This window comes from Ischnura elegans, chromosome 6 (assembly GCF_921293095.1).
Source record: "Ischnura elegans chromosome 6, ioIscEleg1.1, whole genome shotgun sequence".
Taxonomy (NCBI): domain Eukaryota; kingdom Metazoa; phylum Arthropoda; class Insecta; order Odonata; family Coenagrionidae; genus Ischnura; species Ischnura elegans.
The window spans coordinates 45,127,319-45,142,110 of record NC_060251.1 but is presented as its reverse complement, the minus strand read 5'-3'; the positions used below and the strand labels follow the sequence as shown (position 1 = coordinate 45,142,110).

The window sequence follows — 14,792 nt, the reverse complement described above, 5'->3', positions numbered from 1 at the left end:
TAACTGGCGAGTTTATAACAATAAATATTCATGAAACTTTATCTATTAATAAATAAAATGGTCACTGCCCAGTTCATGTGAGAAATATTACATTTTGGTATTGAAGTTTGAAATAATACTTAATGATAACTTTAATTCAAAAGATTCAGGCTTCAATTGGTGGAAGTTAGACATTTTTAAATAAATAAAAGATTGTAGCACTTTTCCAGAAAAAAATGGTCTTGATCCGGTTGATGGCTCTGCGAGCCAAAACGTGTTGCACGCAGTAATTTATTTTGTAGAAAATTGCTAAAATCTTTCATTTGTTTAATTAGACAACACTAGTGTTAACTTCAAATGATTACCTGTGTAAATTAATGCAAAAATTGGCCAAATCCATGGCGTAGATAAAATTAATTTCCTACCCAACTCTTAAATAGAAAATTATATAATTCGTTGCTTTAATAATGTTAAGTGTAAAGTTCTGAAGTTTTGATAGAATCCCGGATATCATTGTACTTAGTAAATTGTTCACTGATTAATCATACAAATTTGGCGGATCATAGAAAACACTGAGTTTAAAGAAAAGAATTGTCAAGAGCATGTCTTCAAGGCTTAAAAATTGGGTCGAGATGACGAAAAGAATTATGAAATGAAATTTGAAATAGATATGAAGAGGGAAAATTATAATTTGAACTTTAACATACGAATAAGATAATGGCACTACCTCTTTGAGCCGGTAAGGCATTGAAGATTGAAAAGATTTTGCAGTCAGGATTGAACGAAATATTCATATTTTTACAAATAGTTTTGTGTAGCAATTATGTCAAACGCAAAAAGTTTTCGAAGGCAGCATTTCCTTTCTTCCTGACTGATGCAGCTAGTAGAGGATAATACTGATGACAAGTAACAATTATTTGCGAAAATTTACGAGGCTGGTAGGACTCTATGGATCAGGCACATGGGTCATTTGAAAAGCAGGTATGAAAATAAGGCAAGCCTTCTTAACCCGGTGATGGGGGCTGATTATGAATAAGGAATGCTCTGGATGAGATTAGAATGGAAATATACCGAATAAAAGTATAATCAAGGGAATTGAATAACACAAGTCACCAGAGAAAAAAACATGTGGATAGTCCATGATGTTATATCTCACTGTGATAGAAGATGAGATATTGAATGTAGAGTCCCTTGAGGATAATCAATATATATTTGCTTTGAGTAGATGAATAGAGGTACAAAGTAAAACAACATCAGAGGACTAAAGGGAAATTTAAACGTCACGAATGCAGAGCTGTAGTATAGTTATCTTACTTAGGATTAAAATTCTATGACAATGAGCTGTAAGACTGTTAAAAGTATACTGAAACTAACTAAACTTATACTTGCCGTAAAAATTGCTTTAATTTTAGCGAAATTTTATTAATAAAAACCCTCAAATGCATCATTTTATTAGCATTAAATGTAGACATGTTTTCTTAAAGAAGTGTTGTTAGCCACTCAAAATGCAATTTCAAGCAATAGCCATAGTGGATATGGGTAGGGATCTTGCGTATGCTTACATACTTATCAAAACAAAGTATTTTCTGTCTTTATAATTTGGGAAATATTTTTAATTTTACAGATGAAATAACGAGTCAACATACGTTTCGACGAATTTTAATGGGAACCTTGAGAGCTAATGATACGCAAAACGACAGGGTTAAACTGCATTAAACGTATATTAGTATTCGTTTTCCCTTCAGCTTTGAGCCTCAAGGGTTCATGTTTTTATTGCTTCATTTTGTCAATAATTTCGTGTTATTTGTGAATCGGAAGCAAATAGTGAATGAGCATCTGCCGAAATGTATCGTCCGCTTTCATTTATTTTACGGCACTTGTACGTGATTCAAGCGGAAGCCCTCTTATTTTCACAAACATCTCTGCACTATTCTATTTTGTAATCACCTCCCTAATTAATTGCCTCTTTCGGTTTGTATGTCCAATGCGCTTGAAATTTTACGCCTGGGCAACCGTTGATACACGTTGAAACATGCATCGTTTTAAATTATGACGAGTAATTCCTTTGGTAACCATCGGGGCATGATTTGTTTCATATTACATCACTCGCGTCCAATGCCTGGTGGCATGTTTATGCTATTTAAAATTTAATCCATTAGTGTGTGCCTATCGATAAAACTATCCGACCTCGCACATTCCAAGTGTGGTATAAAAATTTCAGAGCTTTGGAATGCGCTGTGTTTAATGACCCTACTATCATGACGCGAATCTGGCAATTTCGTTCGCGACATCTTTATTCTCACGTCACAGGTTTGCATCACTCTCCTTGGCAACATCCGCGTGTTTATAAATTGGAGAACATAAACTTTCTCACTTTTTTCCATTCATCTTTCCATATAAACTGCTCATTAATGACATTGCATCATAAAATATCCATATATATTGACGTATCAATGTCAAGTATAAATATGAGGGGGTGAGATGTCAAGGGGTACTAGTTTTCTTGGGTATTGCACGATTACTTTTACCACAACTTTTTTACATAACGCACGGCCAATTGAAATTTCATCATTATCCAAGAGTTTATAAAACCTTCCAGTGTAATTAAACTAACGTACATGCAATTTTTCTCACATGAACTGGGTAGCGGATACGAGACACCTGGGGCTTTTGTCTCTACATGTATCAGGAAATTTATCATTTGAAGCACTAAATCATAGCTATTCACCGTTATTAAGCTTCATATCTTAATTTATATGAGCATTTCTCGTTTTAGAGCACATGGTTATATTTAAAAATAGACTATAAGCAACAACAACCACTTCTATTCGCATAATTTTCTCATAATTTTCTTATAAAGTTGTAATATTGTGTGTGCGCTTGAATCTCAAATTCCTCACCCTACCAAGAGAATAAGCTCTTGTATCGAGTAATGCAAAAAAATACGACTCGACGATAGTAAATTTATCACAAACAATCTTCGTGGTTTTCAATCTCCGCCAGGCATGTTGTCCCTAATCGAAATTTTTTTGACACCTTAATTTTTCTCCTTTTCATTCCATCGGCGCCTTTGCGTCCGTTTCATCATGCCGACGCGATGAGAAAGCACTCTATTCGCCCTGTTCATTTCCAATTTTGCGCGATCTCAACCTACGTGCACCTCCCACTCACGAAGTTGAATCCACTCCATTCACCAAAGTCTCAAGGGTTGAAGAAAAAAGAGAATGAATCTGGTTTCTGTGGAGAAGGAGGGGGAAATAGACTAAAAAAGAAATACCCTTCGGAAATTGGCAAACTTTCGGGATAGAGAGAGAGAAAAAAAAGGCGTTTCCAAAGTAAATTACAGGTGGATTACTCTAGGATAGTCTTCTAAGTAGCCTTTTTCGCAGCATTTGCGATTTTTTGTATTAGATGGACCTTTATTTTTTTCAATAGGGTAGGGATAGGGAGGAGAATCGTAGCTTAGAGAAAAAAAATACGAACTCGGTTTCATCACACACGTCCGATTGAAATAATTCGTGCTTAGAATTCATAATCTCTCGAAAATTTATAGTTTCTTTGTTATTTATTCCCAATTATGTGCAAAGTCGTATCTGAAACAAATAAATCAATTCTATTTTCTTTAAAACTACATTCAAAATGAATTCTTGCATAATTTACGGAATTTAATCAAACTCGTGTCAAGGGACGTTATTTAAAAACATCTCATAAGGAACTAAGGATTTTTATCTTGCATTTTACATTATTATTATTATTATATTATTATACATTTTGTCAGTAATTCCGCTTCAAAATCATTTCACCATTTTTAACTTAAAGCTATAAATATAAGAAAACTTTTCTGTTGGACTTTATTAACATAAAAAGTTCATGTAATCTTTCAAGTTAAGTTAATCCACTCCCAAATGAACCTACGATCAAGATAACCTGCTGTTCACTAATCTCGTCAAAACTTGTCCTCTTGCACGTCGTAGGTCGAGGTTTCATCAATTTACTTTTTATGTTATCTGTGCTATTCATTAGTAATTAGGTACGTTCCATAGTACTTCCGGTATGTGAATTTGCAATTCAGAACCGACAGTTTGAGGGTAAATGTAAGTACCTTAAGGATTTTCATTGTGAATTTATGTATCTAGGTTAAATAATATTCACTCACTCTTGCTCAACTTTGTGGTTTTCTATTACAAGTTTTCCGGAATTTCACACAGATACTTATACCATTTCTTTTTAACAGATTGCGACCCGGGTTTCAATGAATTATCATCATCTTTAGGCGCAAATCATGATTTGTTTATCTTATCATTGTTACCAAGTTAATTTTAAAACGGACGCCAGAATAAGGGATAAGGAGGGGTAAAAATTTCATTTATAAGAGTACTGTCCTGACTTAATTCGATTTTTAAAATTTCTTACTCCTCCCTATAGTCAAATTCACCGCGGTCATTGTAAAAATAAAACTAGGTAACAATAATAAGATAAACAGTTCATCATTTGCGCCTTAAGATGATGATAAATCATTGAAACCCGGGTCGCGCTCTGTAAAAAAAGTGGTATAAGTAATTGCGTGAAATCCAGGAAAACTTTAAATAATATTCTCACAAAACATGCCGATTGATGTGAGTATACTTTTAATTTATTTTATATTTGAATCAGATATAAAAATTCTAAATTATTCACCAAAATTACGAAATATTAAATGCCATTTAGCGTGATGAGGCCATCCTGACGGTTATAATTTTCAAAATTGAACTCCTGAAATACTAGGTGCTCACCAAGACGTTTAAGGCCATATTGTAGCTACAAATAATGAACTAATATTGTATTCTCTAGTAAATCATAGAAAATTTTAGAGTACCAAAATAATACAATAAATAAAAAATGAATCACCCAATTATGCTATGAAAAGGTTTTCGGTGTCTAACGACAAAGAACTCGGAAATATTTCTATGCTAGTCACGTTATTTGAGAAGATATATACACCACCATCTTTAGTATTATATAAAATTACACGAATTTTCCTTAGAGAATTTTCCTTTTCCTTTTCCTCGGCAGCTGCCATTGCGGTGAACCAAAATATTAGAAATGGAAAAGGGTAACTTACTTAGCTAAAAGTTGACATAACGGTTTCCCAATGCCCTCCCGCTGCACTCCGAAACTTCTTCGAAACCGGAATCGAAGTACTATGCCTTTGATGCATATAAAAAGCAAAGGAAGAGCTAACCAAGCCAAAAAAAAACCCTTTAATAAGTTTTCTTTGCTTAGGGTTCAAGCAGAAAAGGCTGTTGCAGATGTTGTGTCCGGAATTAGGCCCTTTACTTTTTGCACCCTGGGACTTTTGTCTCCACGACACGTTAACGTGGATCGTTCACCATTGTTTTAAGACTTCTTCCGTGGCTATCCGGCTAAATAGGCACAAAAGGTAATCATTCCAATTAATCACCCTCTCGAAGGTATATGACTATATTTCAGAAATGTTTCAATTTTTTATGGAACTCTAAAAAGTCCCTCTTAGGTTCCGCTTCTCAGCTATACGTTTTTTATACTCATCATCAGCAGTCGACAATCCGAAGATTGGCTCGACAAAGCTCTCCATTGAATGATCCGATGAGCTAATATTTCAACGCCTACATAATTCTTCCACAAAATCTCCTTCATTACCAGCTATACGTATCTCGTCCATGGTCTACCTACCCGCTTAGTCGCTTACACCTGTCATTCAGCAATAACTTCCATCAGATCATCATGTCTCTTGATGTGACTGATTAATTTGTCTCGTCTCCCACTCAAGACAATCAAAAGACTCTTCACCTACTTCACTCACCCGATATTTTCATATAATTTTCATCATTCTGCCTTAATACCACGTTTTGATAGCTTATAACCTTGATTTATCCGATATTTGCCAATCTATACATTTTCATACCATTCTGATTTTCAAGCAATTCCGCTATTTATAAGAAATAATACGGCATTTCAACATTTTTACTATTGTATATGAGAGTTCATTGTGTCCACTAATGTATATGTATCTTTACTAACCACAAAATTAACTCAGTGCTGCGTAACTGGTAGAGACTTAATAATAAAGCTCACATTTCATTTTGACAGCACAGGAGTCCAAAAGAGCGCCTGAATCAGTGATTTTTTGCTACGCTTCACGATTGCTTAAGAATTGAAAAAAAGTACCTATAGCTGAGTCTGTCCTCATTATTACTCAAACAGTCATCGAACTTTTTTCTTACTAATATCTTAAGTAGGTCAACTTCCTTCCCTGGCCTGTATGTGAGAGATTCTACCTTCCTGTTTGACGACTCTGCGTCAAAGTTCAAGGAAATAGGTTTAAGATATTTTTCCTTGCATGTGTCGTTAGAATTCCTTCCTATGTACTGTATCCAATGAAGTATGCATGCTTTCCTAGACTCTTTGAGTGGTGAATGCTATCATGACTCCGTAAGGTTTACTTTCAAAGATGTCTTCTTGGATCTTGAATCCTGAGTGCTTCTTCCGTAATTGGCATAGATAAAACTCCAGAAATAAAAAGTGAATCCCAAAGATTGGGATCGTAGGATTGTAAATTATGCTGACTTTGAATCAGCTATATATGTAAGCTGCGGAAACTATTTTATGAATATTTGTAAGCATTAAAAAATAAAACATTGCACTTTTTGGGTGTTTTCACCAGCATATAAAACGCTTCATTGGAAAAAGAATGATGCAGGATGCGTTCAAACTAATATCCGTATGTCCCATTAATAACCATTAATGAAGTGAAGTTAAAGGTAGTTGCACTTTGTACACATGCATTGAAATCAATCTAAGAAAGTGCACCTACCTTTTATTTCGATCGGTCAAACTTCCACAATATCACGCCTGAATCGGTTGAACTTACCCTGTAATATCTTTAGATACCCTGATCTAAAAAATGTTATTTTTTGCTACATTAAACAATTTTGTAAATGTTTTATTTCTTGCCATTACAGGAGGCTACTACACGATTGAGCAGAAAGGACGGAGGTTTCGCCTCGTGGCCCTCAACACGAACCTTTACTACAGGGCCAACCATCAAACCATAAGGGGTGGTCGGGGCTTCAGGAAGGTGACTACGACGAAGCGAGGCCGGCCCTGGGAGGACGGAGCCGCCAACGAGGAGAGCTCAGCCGCCCCTGACGAGGAAGAGGACGACGAGGATGACCCTGCTGGTCAGTGGCGCTGGCTGGAAGGAGTCCTCGAAAAGTCCATGCGCAACCGTGAAACGGTGAGTAGAATTTCTGAACACACCAAGTCAAATGACGTTACAAACGTTTAACCACACTACATGGTTATTCATATTTGTGTATCCTATGTATCTCATGAACTATGTTGTATTTTGCATGTAACATGACATTAGCTTTCACTCAGTAGGTTTTCGCAGGTTTTTCACGCCCCCCTTCTTGTGTGGGCGTTTTCCTGCAGTGGGTTTTTTCGCTGAAGGATATTACACCCTTATCCTCATGTTTTTTCCCACCAGCTTAAATCTTTTTTACACAAAAATTTCACATATAGTTGTTTATATTTTTTGACATTTCACAAACAGTGTATATTGTATAACTTTGAACGTAGGTTTTCGCAGCGAGGGGCATCGTTGATAATGGCTTCCGGGTGCAGCTGCGTGTTGCGCTTTGTCGTGCAAGCTTTCGCGACCGTTGCAGGACGCATCATCAGGCGATGAATGAAATTACGGAATTCGGTGGTCAATTAATATACTCGTCCACCTCCCCCATCCACCGGAGTAGTGGGGGAGGGGGGCGGAGTTGACGTCAGCAGAACTCTCACCCCTGTCCTTGAGCGACCAGCGGACTCTTCTTGTCTAGCGAATAACCTTGTTGGTAACATATTCGTCGTCTTCTCTTTCGGAAAATCGTTTTCCACGTCTGGCTGAGTTTAACGCCGTCCACTCTGTTGAAATTTTGGGGGCATTTTTCAATTTCAATAGCCTCCCGAATTAGTCGTCGATGATAAAATTTTTCTTGGGCTAAAACCTGCGTCTCGTCGATTAAAATTCGATGTCCATCTTCTGAGTAGGCATGCTCCGCTATCGCCGATTTCTCCGTGTCACGATGTAATATCGCACGGCTGTGTTCTTTGAGACGAGAAGTCACGGAGCGCCCTGTCTGCCCGACGTAAGATTTCCCGCATGAGCACGGGATTCTATAAACGCCTTCCACGTTGAGGGGATGTAGTCGGTCCTTGGCAGATGGAAACAAGTCGCTCATCTTCTTTAATGCTCTGTGGCGCGTCACGATGCCTGCTTTTCTCAGCACACGCGAAATTCTCTCAGACGTTCCAGCGACGTATGGGATGGTGGCATAGGCCACTGGCTTGTTTTTCTCTCTTCTCTCCGCGCAATCTTCAGGTAGGCGTTTATTCGGAATTCTTGCCTGGCGATGGATGAAGGCTTCCGAATATCCATTCTGTCTGAAGGTTTCTTTCACGCGATCCTCTTCTTTCTTCAGAGCGCCATCGTCAGAAACCACTCTGGCCCTATGAAGGAGTGTTTTCATGACCGATGCTTTCTGTTGAGGATGATGGTGGGAGTGCGCGTGGAGGTAACGGTCCGTGTGTGTTGCTTTCCTGTACACCGCGTGTCTCAGCGATCCGTTCATGCCTCTCTGCACCAGTACGTCTAAAAAGGGTAGTTCTCCATTCATCTCTATCTCCATGGTGAATTGGATGGATGGGTGGATGCTGTTCAGATGATCGGCGAATTCTTTTAGCGTGTCTTTTCCATGTGGCCATATGACAAATGTGTCGTCGACATATCTAATCCAGCAAGATGGTCGAAGCTTGATCGAGGCCAAGGCGTCTTCTTCAAAATGCTCCTTGTATAAGTTGGCAACAACAGGCGAGAGGGGGCTCCCCATAGCTGCTCCATCCTTTTGTTTGTAAAATTCTCCGTCCCAAAGAAAGTAGTTGCTCCTCAGGCAGAAATCCGCGAGTTTCGGAAAATCCGTCGGAAGCCCGAATTTGGTGAGCCTTTTTATGATGTCAACAGACTCTTTTATGGGAACCTTTGTGAAAAGTGAAACAACGTCGAAACTGACGAGGATGTCAGGATGTCAACCACCTCCAACCCTTCATCGGACAGACGGGATCCTGCGTGAAGAATTCGAAAGAATTCATCGAAGTTCTGAAACAACTGAGAATCGCTGACAATGACGTTTATAGAATCCCGTGCTCATGCGGGAAATCTTACGTCGGGCAGACAGGGCGCTCCGTGACTTCTCGTCTCAAAGAACACAGCCGTGCGATATTACATCGTGACACGGAGAAATCGGCGATAGCGGAGCATGCCTACTCAGAAGATGGACATCGAATTTTAATCGACGAGACGCAGGTTTTAGCCCAAGAAAAATTTTATCATCGACGACTAATTCGGGAGGCTATTGAAATTGAAAAATGCCCCCAAAATTTCAACAGAGTGGACGGCGTTAAACTCAGCCAGACGTGGAAAACGATTTTCCGAAAGAGAAGACGACGAATATGTTACCAACAAGGTTATTCGCTAGACAAGAAGAGTCCGCTGGTCGCTCAAGGACAGGGGTGAGAGTTCTGCTGACGTCAACTCCGCCCCCCTCCCCCACTACTCCGGTGGATGGGGGAGGTGGACGAGTATATTAATTGACCACCGAATTCCGTAATTTCATTCATCGCCTGATGATGCGTCCTGCAACGGTCGCGAAAGCTTGCACGACAAAGCGCAACACGCAGCTGCACCCGGAAGCCATTATCAAGTGTATATTGTATAATCTTGGTACTGTAAACGTTTGTCTAATATTTTATAATATGCTTGCATTGACGTTATCGAGGGGTTAGGTGGAAGAGGGGACTTTCCAGTCTCAACCTCGCCCGAATAAAGGCATTTTATTATTATTATTATTATGGATATATACGAAGACAGGAAATCACCATACAAATTTAAGTAAAGTACCAAGGTAAACGAAGAAAAAGTGATCCCTCTTATGTGCAACAAAGAATACGCAATCTCACTGTCAGATGACGGAGATTCACTTGATATGCGGTCACTGAGCACAGTTTTGAATCAATTTCCTAACTCTACCATCTGTGACTCCAATTATAATACTTACCACATTTTTAATGTGGTGGCTCAATCTCGTCCAACCGGCCAGCAGCTGATGGTAAGGTGACGTGTCCAATGTGAGGAGTGGATTACAGCTGCGTCTACACCGCTACGGAGACTATGAAGATATCCCATCGTTACCATGTAATGGAAGTCTCTAACCCCGGAGTAGCCAATGTATTTTTTCCTACCACAGTGCGAGAGTAATTTCACTTGTTTCTTACTCCCTACTAAGCATTGAAACTTTATAACGTTATACGATACATTCCCAAGTTTACGTCCCTGTGTGAATGCGAGATCGATTTAGATGGACCAAAACGGATCATAGGAAATACATGGGCATGATAGAAACAGTTTGTATTTGGCATGCACGCATTTGAAGAAGGTGGGTGGTTTTACATGCATTTTTCCATCCATTTTCGTATTCTAGGCATTGACTTATTCATGTCAATCAATTGTGCAACCAGGAAATCAAACCTTAATAACTGTATAAATATGCTTTTTCAAAATTAAAGCTTCATAGTAACGATGAGTAATATTTTTATCCACGAGGAAGCGATACGTAGATGAGAGAAAAATAAAGCAGCGAACTCATATCTTTTGTGTAATTTCCAACAATATCCGTTCAGAGAAAAAGCAATTTTAACAGGAAAGAACTTCGGAAAAAATTACACTCACTCCAATTAACCTTTTCTCACATGCGTCAAACATCTGCTTCTACCTCGTCAATCAACTCTTCGACGGTTCGATTTTTGACATGATCAATTCCATGCAAAAAATCCAGCGTCTTCCTCGATTGATTTCCATGTTGTCAGATTGTGAAAAATCAAGTCAAACCGCAGAGCATACGCCGTCGCACAACGCCCTCTCGTTGAATTTCAATCGCAAAACTCAATCAATGCGTTCAGAAATCGAGTTTGCCTTCCAAAATTAAATCAATTTGTCAAGAATTGAGTGATCGCTGCAATATTCAGGAAAAGTTGAGTACCTGCGCTAAATAAAATACCAAAATATTTTTCGCAAACACAACTAAAAAGCGTTTCCAAGTAACATCTATTTTTATAGTTTCATGGGCGTTTGAACTCTATAAAAGATTGTGTTTTGGAATTTTCACCTTTTTCCAACATTCAATCCCGTTAATGGAAGAGTTCAACACACGCATAATAGAATTTTATCAGCTTCATCAAATATTTATTTAGCTCTTGCCAAGCTACTGCATTTTATAAAAAAAAGTCTCGTGATTTTCCGACGTTTTCTTTTTATCGGGCCCAAAGCGATGGGTAATGATGCATTGGAAGCTTTTTCTCAGAAATATATTTGCCGCTAATTCCTTAACTACAGTCATAAAGTTTATACTGAAGCTATGAATGTTATAAGCAATTCTACATCCCGAATTCATACCAGCCAAACGAAAGTGATCTTCTCAACTCAGGAATTCCAAATAATAATCTTAATGGCAAATATAATATTACTGAAAACAAAAGAGGAACTATTACATCTACCATAGACTTATCTCCTTTAGTCATACTTTTCAATATCCGTGTTGACAAAAGTTATTTCTTTGCCATTAGACTGTAACCTTGGTGTTATGACTGCATTTACCAAAAAGCTCGGAAAATTTTCGTGCAATAAATAAAGCGGTTACTATCCAAAACTACGGACAGGTCACATTTGGTGGTTAAAATTCCCTAAAGTTCATGTCCATTTAATGGATTTTATGCCTGAAAAGGTTAAAAACATTTCATCTTATACCTCCCTTTTCCCTTGGAATTCATCTTTGGCCCTAAATGGGTCGAAGCAGTTCGCCACCAGTGACAAGGAAGACCGTGAGCACTGAATTGGACGCTGGGAGCGTCTAGTCCTCTCCGTGATGGACCGCTTTATTTTCTCAAATGTAATCAAGAATTCGGGTTGTGGTGTGCAGGATGAGGGAGTGAGGAAAAAGGCTATTCTAAAATAGTTTTATTAGGCGTATTAACTCTAAAAATGATTTCATTTTTCAATTTTAATGCTTTCCAATATAAAAATTCGTAAGTGAATGAATGGAATAGATGTATAATAGACTTTTTTAGTTTATTTCATCGTTATAATCTTCATCAAATACTTATCAACCTCCAACCAAGCTTTTACATGTTATTATACGTCTAGAGATTTTTTCCGAAGTTTTCCTTTTAGCGATGATTGATGATGATGTAGAAAAAGCATTTCATTGGGAAAATGTTGCTTAATAATTCCTGAATTGCTCTCATTAAGTTTACCATTAAAGTATAAGTAAGGATTAAACAAGTTATGCGTTACAACATCAGACCAGCCAAACAGTAGTCATCATCTCAACTTGGGAGTTTAAAAAAATATTTAATGGAAAAAATAATATTACTGAAAACAAAATGAGGAAGGAACATCGCTAACGTAAACATAGCCCTTTCAATCATACTTTTATGTCTCCTTGTAGATGAAAACTATGTATAAGTCATCAAACTGTGATCCTGGGCTGACAAACAATGTTACCAGAAAAATTGTTTGCTTAGTTTTGAAAAATTGCTTATAAGTATGGACCAATGAACACATTGGGAGTTGAAAATCCCCTAATGGTCATGTCTATTTTAATAGTTATTATGACTGAAATGGTTAAAACCATTCAATCCTATACCTCCCTTTCCCTTAAGAATCCATCTTTGGCACTAGATAGGTCGAAGGAGTTCGTTTCCCGTAACAAGGAGGATAGAAAATATAACATTACTGAAAACAACGTGAAGAAGCATTATCGCTGCCGCAAACTTAAAACCATTCGGTCCTATACCTCCATTATTCCTAAGAATCCATCTTTGGCGCTAGATGGGTCGATGGAGCTTGCCACCAACGACAAGGGGGACTGTGTGCACTGAAATGGACGCTGGAAGCCTCTACCTCTCTCCGTGATGGACCGCTTTATTTTCCCAAATGTGATCGCGAATTCGGGTAGGTGGCGTGTGGGAGGGAGTGCGGACAAAGTCAATTCCTCCGTCTCCCCGGTCCCGTTTTCAGCAATCGAATGAGAGGAAGAGGTAGGTAGGTAGGTAGACTTCTCCCATCCAACACAAACGCGGATTAAAAGCAATGGACGAGAGGAATGGAACAAAAGAAGAACCTTATGGCACCGAATCGGCTCAGGAGGACGGGTTACGTTCCGTGAGGTTGGAAGGGAAGAGTTTTTTAAGGGAAGGGGAAGCCTTTTTTGATTGTTAGTGCGTGAAACAGTCGTTCACCCACACGAACGTCTCGTCTCCAATACTGGGACCAGAGCCGGCGTTTCCACATTCAGAGCTGCCAACTCGCACGGAATCATTTCAGAAAAAAAATTAAATCACCTGAAAATAATTCTAATAAAACGATATTCATCTCGAGGGTTGGTTAAATATAATTCCACATACCGGTACACACTCATGTTATAAATATCAATGCTGAAAACAGCTCTCAGACAAAAATTGTGCTTTTAGGACACTTTTCACTTTGTTTTTAGCGGTCACAATATTTTTTTAAGAAGACGTACTAATATTTAACTGCCAGGGTATATGAAATCGACCTTAATTAAAATTCACCATCTTACAATAGAAAAAAAGTACTCCTGAAAGCATCGTAGAGAGGTCAAATTTTCTTACTGGCAGATTTAAACTAGGGTATAATTTATTTGACATATATTTGATATATATTGAAAATTTTAATATGGTAATTTAATTTTTAATCCAGTTCATATCCTCAAAAAAAAACCGAAAAGAACGAAACAACTACGTTCTCCTAAAATTATTTTTCAAATGAGCGTGAATCCATCTCAGTGCATGGAAGAGGAAAGAGCCTGAGGGTTGGGGTTCAGTTGTAATAGGTAGGGCTTCTTGATTTCCGCGAATGCGAATTTTCGCGATCTCATTATTGGTGGCAGTGGGACCAGAGCCGGCGTTTCCACATTCAGAGCTGCCAACTCGCACGGAATCATCTCAGACAAAAACTTAAAGCACTTTAAAATAATTCTAATAAAATGATATTCATCTCGAGGGTTCTGTATGAGGCGGTGAAGTCCGAATATAATCGAAAATAGCGGAAAATTCCTAATGACGTAACGAATTTTAAAATTCGTGCAGAAAATACGAGTAACATTCAAATTTTTATGCCATGAAATTTTTTTTCCGCAAAATAAAGGAGCCATAATGACTTTTAATACAGTCTAATCTATTTAATTTGTGGAAAAATAGTAATGTTTTCAAATAATTCCAAAATTAATAGCAATATTTAATTCACAATGAAGGTCCATACCAAGAGCGAGGCCCACAAATTATTTATCGGCATGCATAAAAGGGCCCTTACGAACATGTGTTTTCGTTTTTTTACGAATTAATCCATTTCGCTCAATATGCAGAAGAAGAGTTACCAGCAGTAACTTCTCTTCTGAATTTATAAAAAAATCCTCAGAAAACTATCAGGCCATTTCCAAATTATGCCTACTATAATAATAAAGTTTACATTATAAATTCACGAGAATCAGCTAAAGAATTCTTTCCATGGACAAGAAACGCAAAAATCATTGATGGCCATGCATTAACAAACTCTAATAGGTATTCATCTTAATGTTTTGGCGATTTAAGCCTTTAAAGTTTTTCCCAATTTACGGAAGAAGGAAGAGCGTTTTTGATTGAGAAGATTTGTAAAAAGAATATTTCGGATT

General features: G+C 37.9%; 1 protein-coding gene across 1 annotated transcript in view; it reads left to right on the top strand.

The window, feature by feature from the left end:
• Window positions 1-14,792, top strand: part of LOC124160598 (acid sphingomyelinase-like phosphodiesterase 3b) — a 705,734-nt gene that overhangs the window by 590,639 nt on the left and 100,303 nt on the right. Inside the window, exon 7 of the mRNA XM_046536482.1 lies at window positions 6,960-7,234. Coding sequence (XP_046392438.1) covers window positions 6,960-7,234 — 275 coding nt within the window. The remainder of the gene's footprint in view (window positions 1-6,959; window positions 7,235-14,792) is intronic.